This window comes from Canis lupus, chromosome 13 (genome assembly GCF_011100685.1).
Source record: "Canis lupus familiaris isolate Mischka breed German Shepherd chromosome 13, alternate assembly UU_Cfam_GSD_1.0, whole genome shotgun sequence".
NCBI lineage: Eukaryota > Metazoa > Chordata > Mammalia > Carnivora > Canidae > Canis > Canis lupus.
Window position 1 is genome coordinate 32,108,309 of NC_049234.1, and position 11,938 is coordinate 32,120,246.

The following is an 11,938-nucleotide window of genomic DNA, read 5'->3' on the forward strand; positions in this document are numbered from 1 at the left end:
CTGGGAGGACTCCGTGGGATCTCGGCAGCTGGCACACAGCACCACTCACGCCGTGGATTTTGTTATTCATCTTGCAACTTCCTAAGGTGTTAAGCAGCGAGCTGGATCATTTTCCATTTTGATTAGAACTTCTTACTTGATTGCATGAGGTTGGAATAATGAGAATGTTTATTTCCATGACAATCCAAGATAACACATTCAGGATGATTGTTTCCCTACAAAATTAAGCAGAGTGGGAAAGCGGAAAGCCTGAGAGGGTGAGTGGAAGCTCTTCCTTGGCTACTCAAAATAGCATCATAAACTAATTATGCCTGCCATGGTTTAGTAATCTAGATTTTCCCTAGGTTTGTTCCTACAAAAAATCACGGGTGGTTCACATGCACTGTGTGTGTGTGGCCTGTTGCCACATCCCCCGCAGCATGGCCGTGGTAACAGGCTCCCTCCAGCCCCCCCAGTATCTCAAGGATGCTGGACACAAGGACGTAGCTGTGCCTGTGCTCTGAAAAGATGCTCAGCCTCCATCCTCAGACGCGGCGAGGCCGGGAGCCTCCCTGCTGTCCGGCCACGACTCTGGCATCGCCCTGACCTCCTGACGCTAATGCCGTGGTGCCGGCCAAACGGAACAGCAGATCTCAGTCCCTGGTGTAAAGGGCCCAACGCCCGCAGGTCACACCGCAGCGGGTTTTCTGGGAGGCAGGGCCCGCAGGAGCTAAGGAGGAAGGGAGCCCTGGCCTCCCTTCCGTCGGGCAGACCCGTGGTTCTCCCTCCTCTCCCCTCCCAGGGTGCCGGGCCCCGGGCGTGAGGCTGTCCACCGCACACCCACCGTCTGTGCAGACCCTGCCCTTGCACGACACGCAGGCCTCGGATCCGTCACGCACAGGGGACACTCACTCTGTGCTCACCGGCCAGTTGCTGTGGCTAACGTGTCAGACGCATTTATTAGGTATTCGGGTGGGAAACCTTTGGTGATTCCTAAGGTCTGAGGTTTCTGGGGCGGATCTCAGCCATCAGCGGGAGTTCCTTCCTCCAGTGTGTAGCCCTGCCCTGGGGTAGCTGTCTCTTCTAAGTTTTAGGATACTTCACTGAATAGGATTTAAACTCACAGTCATGATATTGTGGCCTGTTTTCATCTTTTGTGTGTGTGTGTGTGTGTGTGTTTTGTTCACTGCAGTGGTGCTGATTACTATGATTACGGACATGGACTCAGCGAGGAGGCCTACGATTCCTACGGTGAGTAACTAGGCCGAGCGACGTGAGCCAGGAATGGAGCGGGTTAGTGGTCGTAGAAACGGCTTCGGGATCCTAACTGGGGAGACCTTCTGACTCTAACACCAGCCTCCTTCCGGCTCATCTGTGCATATCTTGCTATTTTCGGAAACTCCTCTAAGATTTAAATTTAATATTTAAAGAGGACTAAAAACTCTTAGAAGATTGCCTAGATTCACATCCTCAACTTAGATTCTCTGTTTGGGTTGATTGCCGTGTGCTGATTTTCTCATTTATAGAGTCGTTTGCCAGCCTGCAGACACTTGATAGCTCGGATCTTTTTGAAGTGTCTTTGCCTCTTGACAGTGGAGGGAAATGAAGCTGTCGAGACTGCAGCTCTCAAAGGACTGGCCCACCCCCATCTTCGTATTTTAATTCATCTCCAATCCCAAACCCTCCAAAAGCGTTACAGTGGGAGTCATTCCATAAAGGTTACAGAAGCACTGAGCCAGGAAAGGGATGTAAGGCGCTCTCCGGCTTCCGGGGAGACAGCTAAGCCCCCGCTTACTTCAGTGGGAGCTGGTAGAGATGCTGGGGAATCCATGTCCAAAGTCTCAATATGCAGAAGGAGGACAGGTTTAATTAAAAGAATTGGCGGCAGCAACATGATACTAAGAAGCTCCTTTGCCGGAGGGCAAAGAGATCAGAGAACAGGAAGCTTCAATCAGTTGCAAAGCTCTGATAAATGCCTAGTACCCAGTGCAAGTGAATCAGGATTCTGGTTAATGGATGTTCTGACATTTCTCTGAACATAACTGAAAAACCATTTTCCGGTGTTCCTTTTGAAGTGCATTTTGTTATATCACCTGCCCCAAGCCGTGATGACCTCACCTTGGATATTTTTGTTGTTGTTATTGTTGTTATTTGTAACAAACACTTAAGAGAACTACTCTGGTTTGTTGAATGCTGTCTACTTAAATGGATGCAAGTTAGCTTGAGGGAATGACGTTGATTGCATGTTTGTATCAAAAGACCAGGTCATTTTAAGTATTTTTCCTTCACAGCCTTTTTAAATTGGTCTCGGTGGACACCGGGCTTTTAAATTGCTGTATGTTGCAGCAGAGATGTTAACTCTTTGTTGTCAGACTTTGGATGGCTCATTGAAAGTGCTGAGATGGAACAGGTGTTGAATTTCAGGAGATCTAGATGACAGGGTGCCTTCTGCTGTTCGTACGCTTGTCCGGTACGGATTTAGTATGATGATAGTGAAACTTGACATCCTGTCATTATGTTTATGTGGTATTCAGGAAGTATTGTTGAGGCCACATTTCCCCTGACCATGACTTCCATTCTTCACTTTGGCTGTGGAAGGACCTGGGAGATGTGGTGACCAGGATTCTCCTCCACTCTGCCCATCCCCATGTCTCCTTTTGCCTGCACAAATCCTTTATCTGTGTTTTCTCTGTTTTTGCTGTTAAAAAAAATCTGAGTGATCCTTTTCCCATTCATAAATGTCTTACCGTTTAGCAAAAGGCAGTTCAGTTTGCTGTTTGAGCTTGTGAGCTTTTTTGTTAAACCAGTGACCAGAAGGAAAGTTCTTGCCAAGTCGGTTGCCATCTAAGATACAAAAGTCATTTTTTCCTCATACTGATAGGTTTTGTTAGTGGGATGACCATTTTCCATCACGTTTGTAATTGTTCTCTAAGTAAATACCCTTGGTTTCCCCCCACCCCAGTACATCAGGGATGTATATCTTCAATATAACCCTGGTTCAGGGTTAACTTAGATTCTGAAAAATGAAGCCAGTGGGATCCATGGCAATGATCTAATTGTGATTCATCTTCCTGATTTTAGGGCAAGAGGACTGGGCTAACTCGAGACACAAGGCACCTGCAGCGAGGACCGCGAAGGGCGTCTACAGAGACCAGCCCTACGGCAGATACTGATTGTACTGTCTGGTGTTGTGAAATAGCCAGTCTCCACCAGTCCTGTGTACTGTTCAAAGTAATGTTTTTCTATGAACAATCCCTTTTTAAATAAATCAAAATGCTTAAAATCTGAATGGATGGAACTTTAAAAACTACTTTGTGGAAACATCAACCTGGGCAGAAAAAAAAAAAAAAAAGACATGTAAAATTTTGTTATTTCCAGTCTGTATATGAAAAAATAGGTCATCAAAAGGAAAAAAAAATAACTTTGATTAACTAGTGTTAAACAAAAAACTAGGTTTACTAAATATGTTAATCCATCCTTTTAACATAAGCCTCACCTTTCATTTTAAAGGTTTCCATAGCAATTTAGTTATTTTATCTTTCAGCCATATGCTAGTTTTTTTCTCTTGCCAACATGCGTAAAAAGGGAAGCCAATTACAAGTGCAAATAATGTGGTATTCTTTTGTAACTCAAGTCTTGAAATGTTCTGTAGTGTTGAGCAAAGTCTTCTCTTGCTTGATACTAAATAAACTTTTGAAAGAAATTCCGTGTGTGTGAGCTAACAATTTCATGTTTCTCTTATTTAAAAAGGCCTTCATAAATAGTTGTAAACAGGGAAAGAGTTCATTTAACAACGCTTGTCATAAAAGGGTCACACTAAACATTGTACAACTGACTTAAAAGATGGTATAAAATTAAATGTACCATTCTCTACTCACCGTAGATTTAAATGCTGTTTAAAGAGTCCACATGGTGTCACGCTGCGTGAGTAGCACGTTAAAACGACGCAAAACCAAATCTTGTTTAAAAACTGGTTTTAAAATAATTACTGATTTTCTGAAAAAGATGTGATCAGTTTTCATCTTGTTGAGCGTTTTTTCACTAGTGCAACTTTGGATTTTTTATGAGAATTTTGGTACCTTAATGAACACCTCGCTCCATGCTGGAAGCACTAAGCACAAAGCTTTTAAAGACATTCTGACTTGACTATTTGAGGTCGCACTCGCCAAGGCTGAGGATGTGTAACCCTTAAACGGTCTTCATTGTCAAAGGTAAATAAATCAAATAAGATTTTAATCTCACTTAATTTATCTTAATATAACTAATAAAACCAGGGAGATTACAACTTGGCAAGTTTCATTATCCATTTTAGAGAGGTTTTAAGATCACCTAAATTCTCATTTTAAAAAGTTTAATTTGTTTTAGTAATCTAAAAAGCCTTAGTTCAGTCAGTTTAATTGGGGCCGATTCTTCCCTATTAAACAAATGTAAAACCTCATAACTAGTCGTTTGTAATACATTCTGTGGTTAGTAATTGAGGGCACTTCTTAAAACTGACAAATATTTAATAAAGTTATTCTTTAATCATTTGGCTTAAGGTTTTTTTTTTTAATTGTAGATTATGTAAAATGTGTAATTTTTGTGTCTTAAGAGATTTCCTTCTCTTTGAGTAAAAAGGTCTTTTCTTTTGTTAGGAAATGTCAGCCATCGTGGGAAGTCAGAGACACAGGTTGTGCCCGAGGAGCAAGCAGAGGTGAGCGCCTTTTGTTCCAATTACTGTGATGTGTTACGGGAGATGAAGACAATTTCATGCTTATCTAAAGTCACATGGCGGATATCCCACGCTGGTTCCGATTAGCAGCACCAGCAGCGACCCTGCGGAGGGCACAGGTGCAGGTCACCACCGCACTTAATACTCAGGATTCCTTTCTGCAACCCAGATAGAAGCCTCGTCAATAACGGGGGAAAATGTCCAAACTATTAAGGAGCAAAAGCAGTTTACCCAGCCTAATGCATAATATGACTCCAGTTTCTTGAAAACTGACTCTGTGTACTGTCTCTATATTTATAGGTGAAAAACTGCAGTGGTATGCTGCAGATTTCTGACAATAATTATCTTAGGCTTGTGAGAGCCTGGTTTTGTGCGTGTGCTTTGCTGTCCTTTCTGCATTTGGCAAACCAAATTATTACTTCTGTAAGACAAGTACTCTAACGTGTGTCTTATAAAATTATTTTCGTAAGTTTTTTTTTTTTTTTTTTAATTTAGGAATATGTGAAGGAAATGTATCATTAGTCTGGTCTCAAGGTATCCTTGTTGTTGTTTTTCGGTTTTTTGTTTTTCTAAACTATCAGAAACACTAGTTAGGCCCTCACATTCCAGAGAGTCTTGCTTTTTTGAAAGTATTTGTATCTGAGCTCTGCCCCTGACTGTGTGCCTTTGGCCATCACCACAGGGAGAGTGATGCTTATTAGCTCATGTAGTTGTTACTGCGAATTGAGTGAGCTAAGATTGTGAGTGTTTTGCAACCTGGAAAGTGAAACAGTAATGTGAAGTTTAATTGTCAAGATGAATATCCATATTTAATATGTATGGGGGGGTACCTGAGCTGTTTTCCCCTCCAATAGCCAAAATTAACCTGAAATAATTAACTTACTGTTAAGAAGAAAATGGTTCCCTTCTTTTCTCATGGCCCAAAATAAGATTTTTGGTTTTGAGTTTTTTTGGTGAGGCTCGGGGGCTTTCCATGCACAGAAAGAGAATGTGACACATCATGCATTTTTTTCAATATGTTGTATTACATTGAAAGTTTTCACTACTTCCATCCCTATTCAGTAGTTTTGGAGGGGAGTAGTAGCATATTGAATAATAATTTAGGTTTCTTAAGTAAGAGGTTATAGATAGGTCCCTAGAGGTTAAACCCTCAGATGGTCTTCAGAGCCCATTCATAGGAAATATTGTTCTATGTTATGTTTATTAAAAAAAAAATTTTACTTACTTATTTGAGAGGGAGAAAGCAAGAGAGCATGTACAAGCAGAGGGAGAGGGCAGGAGAGGGATAATCAGGTTCTCCGCTAAGCAGGGAGCCCAATGCAGGGCTCAGTCCTGGGACCCTGGGATCATGACCTGAGCTGAAGGCAGGTGTTTAACCAACTTAGCCACCCAGATGCCCCATGTTTATTTTCATTTTTTAAAGAATCCATAGCTCCATTGGACTATAAAAAGGGATTGTGAGCCAGAAAGGTCAGGAACCACCAGGAATACTATTAGACAAGAATCCTCCTGCTTGGCTTCCAGGGGCTTCCCATTTTTGGCACATAGCCTGCCAAGCCTTATTTCTTCCCATTTCAACAAGAAGACTCTGCTGTGGACGAGCCATCTTCTCCGGCCCCTCAGAGCACATTACGCAGTTCCCAGATCTTTCCCCTAACCTTTGTCTACCCCCTTGGGATTCGCTTCTTTTACAACATGTACTGAGCATGAGTCCTGTGCTAGACACAAAGGAGGCCCCGGGGGTGCTATTTAAGTGTGGGCCTTCCTTACACGGCAGTAATTCAGGATGGATTGGAAGCAGTAGACTGACAAATTACATGTGCTGGCCCCTGTTCCTTCACCCTCAGAAATCATTGCCCGCCCTGTAGGGCTTGGCCCAGTGCCCGCTCTTCCATGGCGTCCTCACCAGTTACACCAGGCCATGAGACGTCTGCCCTCTCTGAAGCCACATGCTTACTTTATACTTACTCGTTTTAGTATGGATGTCATATGACTTAGGTTGTTACAAGTTGCCATTATGACCAAGCATGAGCTCATCACTCTCAATAAATGATTTCACTGATTCCTCAGAACTACAAGAAGGTAAGTGTCGTCTCTACTTTACAAAGGAAGACACTTAAGCCTCAAAACGTGAGATCACTTTATGTAAAAAACTCACACACCCTGCAACCAGTAGAGCCAATTTTGAACCATCCACTTTAATCCAGAGTCGTCGTTAGCCGTGGTCTGGACTAGCACTGACTCCCTCTTAGGGTCAAAGGCTCTTTATGAGCAGGGGCTAATCTTCATGTTACCGGTCTCCCTGAAAGTAACTCCTGCAACACAGCATTATCAACACATTGCGATTGCGAAGTATTCCCTCCTCTGTCTGTTCCTCCCCAGGTCCAGATTCCTTCCTGGAGAGATTCTTTGACTGTATTTAGGTTCTGAATCGTCTTCTATCCAAGATATTCTGGGTTGAATCAGTACCAGTATCCATTCAGATACATTGATGTAACATCTGCTGTGCCGCAGACACTGAAAATACAATGCTGATGACAGAGTCCTGTCCTTGAAGACACAACAGCCTACCAGGGAGATGGGCAGGGAAGGAGTTGGTAGGACAGGTGCAGGCACGTGGAAGAGAGACCTGTCTGCCAGCGGGTGGCTGGAGGTGGGACAAGTGCCAGCAGGAGCATGAGCACCAGAGGGAGATAACCATCTAGGGGAAGGCATTCCAGGAAGCATTCGCATCCCAGCTCTGTCATTTACCAGCTTTATAACCTTGGTTAAGTAACTCAGCCTCTATGAACTGAGGTCAAGATGGCAGTTTTCCCCACCCCAAATGGCACGGTAATGCTAGCTACCTCAGGATTGCTGTAGGAGGAGTAGAAACACGTCCAGTACTAATGTAGGTACTCGCTCTTATTTGTTGCTTTATGTAGATAACATGGAATTATAAGAAAGTAGGATCATCTAGGAGACATCGGTTGTACTAAGGTAATCAGAGATAGCAACAGATGATGCCGTCTGGGAGGCACGGGGCACAGAATGACGGGTCTCACAGATCCTGCAAAGAAGCTCAAACACAGTGACCCTATTTCCAACTCTAACATCCTCCTCACCTCTTGGCTTGCCCTTCTCCATCCCCTTAGGCAGAGAAAGTGCCTTGTCGGTCTCCGCTCTGACAAGAACTTTGTACAAACCTCTGTTTGCACTGGCTATTGATCTGCTATCCAGACACAGAGTGTCTTAAAAACTAGGGCCCTAACCTTTTATCCTCTCAGCAGAGTAAGTGTTCAGCAAGTCAATGAATATGAGAGAGTGACATTGTCAGTGGATCAATAGGATTCCTAACACACAGTGTCAGGGATGGTTAGGAATAGTTAGCAGAGACCAAAAAAACCAACAAAAACAAAGCCCCCACTCCTGTTAATAGGATTGCAGTTCAGCTGGTCTGGCTCCATTGGTTTAACTCAAAATTAGACAGTGCCTCTGGTCACTGTGTACAGAGAAATGAATCCCAGAGTCTAAAACTAATAATTTGGAGAAAAAAATGTAATCAAAAGTCTAATTAACCAAAATATCAGCCACTTTATAGGGTTTGGGTAATGAATATTAATAATAAAGTTTGTTATTTTCTATGCAAATATCTACTATTTACATTGATACTCAGTGTCTTGTACAGATAGAAAGGAAAAAAGCCTATTATTATATTTAAAATAACAAAGTCTACTTTGCCTCGATTCTGTTTCCATCTTTCAGAAAGGCTGTAGAACGTTTTCAAATGTAAATTGCATCTTCCTTGTGTCTAATGGAAAATCCCATCCGATTGAAGCTGAGTCTCAACGGGATTCAGTTTCAGTGATGGGCCCACGTGGCTTTCGGGGTGGGGCTGGGGCTCCTTGGCTCTGCACACAAAGCCCCTGAGTGGCCTTGGTCCCACCTCCAGGCCCCTCCAGCCTTGCCACTGAGCATCCCTCTCTGTGCTTTCCTGTGTGTGTCGTCCCCTGCCTGAAATCATGCTTCCCTACCCCTCTCACCCAGCTCATGGCACAGCTAGGCGTTATGATCTGTCCAACCTCGAGCTGAACTCTGAAGCTTCCCCTTGTCCTGGAAGCCCATCCCCTTGTCGGGGACTGTGTCCACATCAGGCCTGGGTAGTGAGTCCCTGCCAAGAACCCTTGCAGCTGCCTGAATTCTGCAGAAACGGGCTTCATCGGGCTTTCCACCCACACCCTATAGACCTCTTTAGCGTGTGTCCCACGTCTGACACCCGGGAAGGGGTCCATGAACAAGCAGTCGAACACGCGAGGGAATAAATGAAGCAGGTGGCTCACGGTCTCCATAGTACAGGAAAGTGGATCAGGGCATCCTTGGCCTGACCAGGTGGAGTTAGAGGTGAAGTTGGAGAGAGTTTGACTGGTTCTTAAATGGTGTCATTCGGATGGAGAGAGAGAGACATAAAGATCTCATTTGACCCCACTCCCGGCAGGATCTGGGTCTTACTCACACCTCCGTGTCTGCTGCCTAACACCAGTTCCTCAAACCTGACAGGCCTGAAAATGCAGAAACAGAATAAATGAGCAGATGCCTTGGAAGTGAGCGGGGCTGGGGGGACCTTCCCCGAGCTAGATGCCCCCCCTCCTTGTTGAGGTGCCTTTCTCACCAACTGCAAGACGAGGTTCTCTAAACACGGAACCATGTCTTACTTGACTTGTGCATCCAGACGCCAGCATCGAGCCTGGCCCGCAGCAGCAGCTGAGAGGTGTTGCGTGTGCGACCAATGAGGGAGGCAGTGGGTGAAGGAGCAGGGGATGACCTGTAACTTGTAAAATCCCAGCATGGGGCACTTTGCACTATTAGTTTGGTTTCTCAGTGGAAAGGAGACAGTTACTTCTGCAACCACTGGCTTTTTCCTTGGGAAGAAATGTGAAGCTGGAAAGCCAAAATATGTCCTTTTTGAAATAGGTAGTGCACGTGCTCGGTACAAAATCCAAAACTGCAGCAGAGTATACAGTGAAAAGTCGGTCTTCATTCCCACCCCTGTGCCAAATCCGTAGGGCAGCTGTTTGCGTTGGGTTTGTGTGTGTGTATTTTGCCAGAGATCATCTGTGCAGATGCAAAGCATGTGTTTCTTTTCTAATTTTTTTTTACATACAAAACTGTACTGTTTTCTACTCCTGCCCCATTTCTTTTTCAAGTATATCTTGGCTCGATCCCGGGACCCTGGGATCATGATCTGAGCCATAGGCAGATGCTTAACCGACTGAGCCACCCAGGCGCCCCCTCAAGTATATCTTGGAATTCATTTTCTATCACGTTAAACTATAAAGCTACCGTTTTCTTTTCATTGGCTGAATAGTAGTTACATGATTTACAATTTAAACAAGTATTGACAGATGTGTAGTTCACTCCAGTATTTTACACTCATTAAAGAGTGCTAGAAAGCATAGCCCTACGCCTGTGTGACGGCACTCGTTGGTTTGGGTCATAGGAATGAATTTCGGAAGCAGGTTCATTGAGCCTTTCCATTTTTTATGAATATTACTGTATTGTTCCCCATAGAGGTATTGGGATCACTTAATATGCTCTTCTGAAGGAAACTTGAACTCTGCATGCTGCATGCGTTCAGTACCGTCAGCTCTTAGCACCTGTGCCACACCGAAAACTCTCCCAAGTGGGCTTGGAAGGGTCAAAGCACCCAGAGGGAGGTGGGTGGCACAGGGTGGGTCGGATCCCCGTGTGGATGCGGGGGCAGCCGGGGGCGCCGGGCCCAGTGGGAGCAGCTCCTGGGACATCTGAGGGGACAGGGACAGTTGACAGAGGTGGTCCCGGGGCCCTTCCTGAGACTGTCGGGGGTGAGGGGGCTTCCTCCGCTCCTGAGCCTGCACGCATCGGCTCCGAGGCGCCCGTGGTGTGACTTTACGGGGTCCTCATCCTCTTTTGCTGTGCTCTTGTGTCCCAGCTCCTGCCGGTTCCTCAGGACCTTCCCTCTCTTTTGCCAAAAGAACCCTTTCCTCTGCTCACTCTGGGAGCACGGGCTGCAGGCGCTCGATTGGCAAACACCTGACTTGGAACTGCCCGTAGGTGGCCCCAAGGTCCAGAACGAGCCCAGCACACTGTTCATGTCATCCGCGTCGATTAACCAGACAATACCCCCATTAGTAGATTTGCTACATTCACGTCTACCTTTTGCAGAATTAGCCTTTAAATTGTTTGTGCGGCTCGATCCTCGCACTCCGAAGCCTGGGCCAGTGGCCCACCTGGCCCCCTGGCCCTGGCCATTCCTTCTGTTGTGGTTGTGTTGGCTTTTTTCCCCTCTTGATTACCACTTGGTAATAACAGTTGTATTCTGGGTAGCACATCAAAATACACTCTTTGGTGTCAGTTAATAAAAACTTGTAAATATATCTGAAAGTTGAGTCTCATCTCAGGTGACAGGAAGGGAAGGACTAACCCATTTCACATTTTGATATTAGAGGCTCTGTGTAAAACAAAACATTGCCATTCCGAAATCAGACCCATAAATGCAATGGAAAGTGTCTTGATCCTCCTCATGCTGATCAACCGTTCATCTGCCTCGCTGAACACAAATATTTTATGTTCTTAAGTTTCTATAATTCTATTTTGCCTTGTTTTCCATAAATATCCTTATTTCAAGTTTCTGCTTGCCTCCTTCCTCTGCCTACGTCCTGCCATCCCCAACAGAGCATAAATAATTATTAGTTTCTTGATGTATACAAATATATTTCATTTTCCTCTCTTTCAGGGGCTTTCCTTCGAATTCTGGACGGCCTACGAATCGTCAACTCACCAACGTGCCTAGTCAGTACATGAATTCACTTGGGAGCTTGAAAATCACCTGAAATTTTTTTTCCCACAATTATATGTCCTGTGAAATGTTTTATAAAATGGTATGCTTTTTAATTTGGAAAGCCTGTTTTAAAAAAAAAGGAAAGAGAATCCATCTTATTTTGTGGTCTCCTAACAACAACAAACAGATGACTTGTGTGTTACTTAATAAAGGCTGCCCATTTCAATCTCCTGCACTTTACTATAAACCTAGAAAAACAAAGTCTTGTTATGTCAGCAAGCTCTAAATTTTGCACACTTGAGAACCGTGTACGGCTGCGACTCACTGTTAAGAAGCCCGGAGCCCATACATATTCCAGATTTGAAAGCGAGTTATCTGTGTCAGTTACGGAGTGGTAAATAGGGACGTGTTAGGCCAAAAGTCGTCTGTCACATAAAAGGTTAATTATAGGA

The 11,938-nt window shown here is 44.4% G+C and overlaps 1 protein-coding gene across 12 annotated transcripts in view; it reads left to right on the plus strand.

Moving 5' to 3' along the window:
* The window catches only part of KHDRBS3 (KH RNA binding domain containing, signal transduction associated 3), a 185,597-nt gene extending 173,881 nt beyond the window's left edge, over positions 1–11,716 (plus strand). For 4 of the 12 annotated variants that reach the window (XR_005368760.1, XR_005368761.1, XR_005368762.1 and 1 more), the window contains 5 exons: positions 782–943; positions 1,172–1,230; positions 3,061–3,210; positions 4,614–4,672; positions 11,442–11,716. Coding sequence is in view for 6 of the 12 variants with exons in the window: in XM_038555587.1 (XP_038411515.1) it covers positions 782–943; positions 1,172–1,230; positions 3,061–3,152 (313 nt within the window). In the remaining 6 variants the exon portion in view is untranslated. Of the gene's footprint in view, positions 1–781; positions 944–1,171; positions 1,231–3,060; positions 3,683–4,613; positions 4,673–11,441 lie in introns of those variants that run through there. The other 8 variants (XR_005368764.1, XR_005368765.1, XM_038555587.1 and 5 more) reach the window with 4 other exon arrangements.
* Positions 11,717–11,938: the final 222 nt, after the last annotated feature.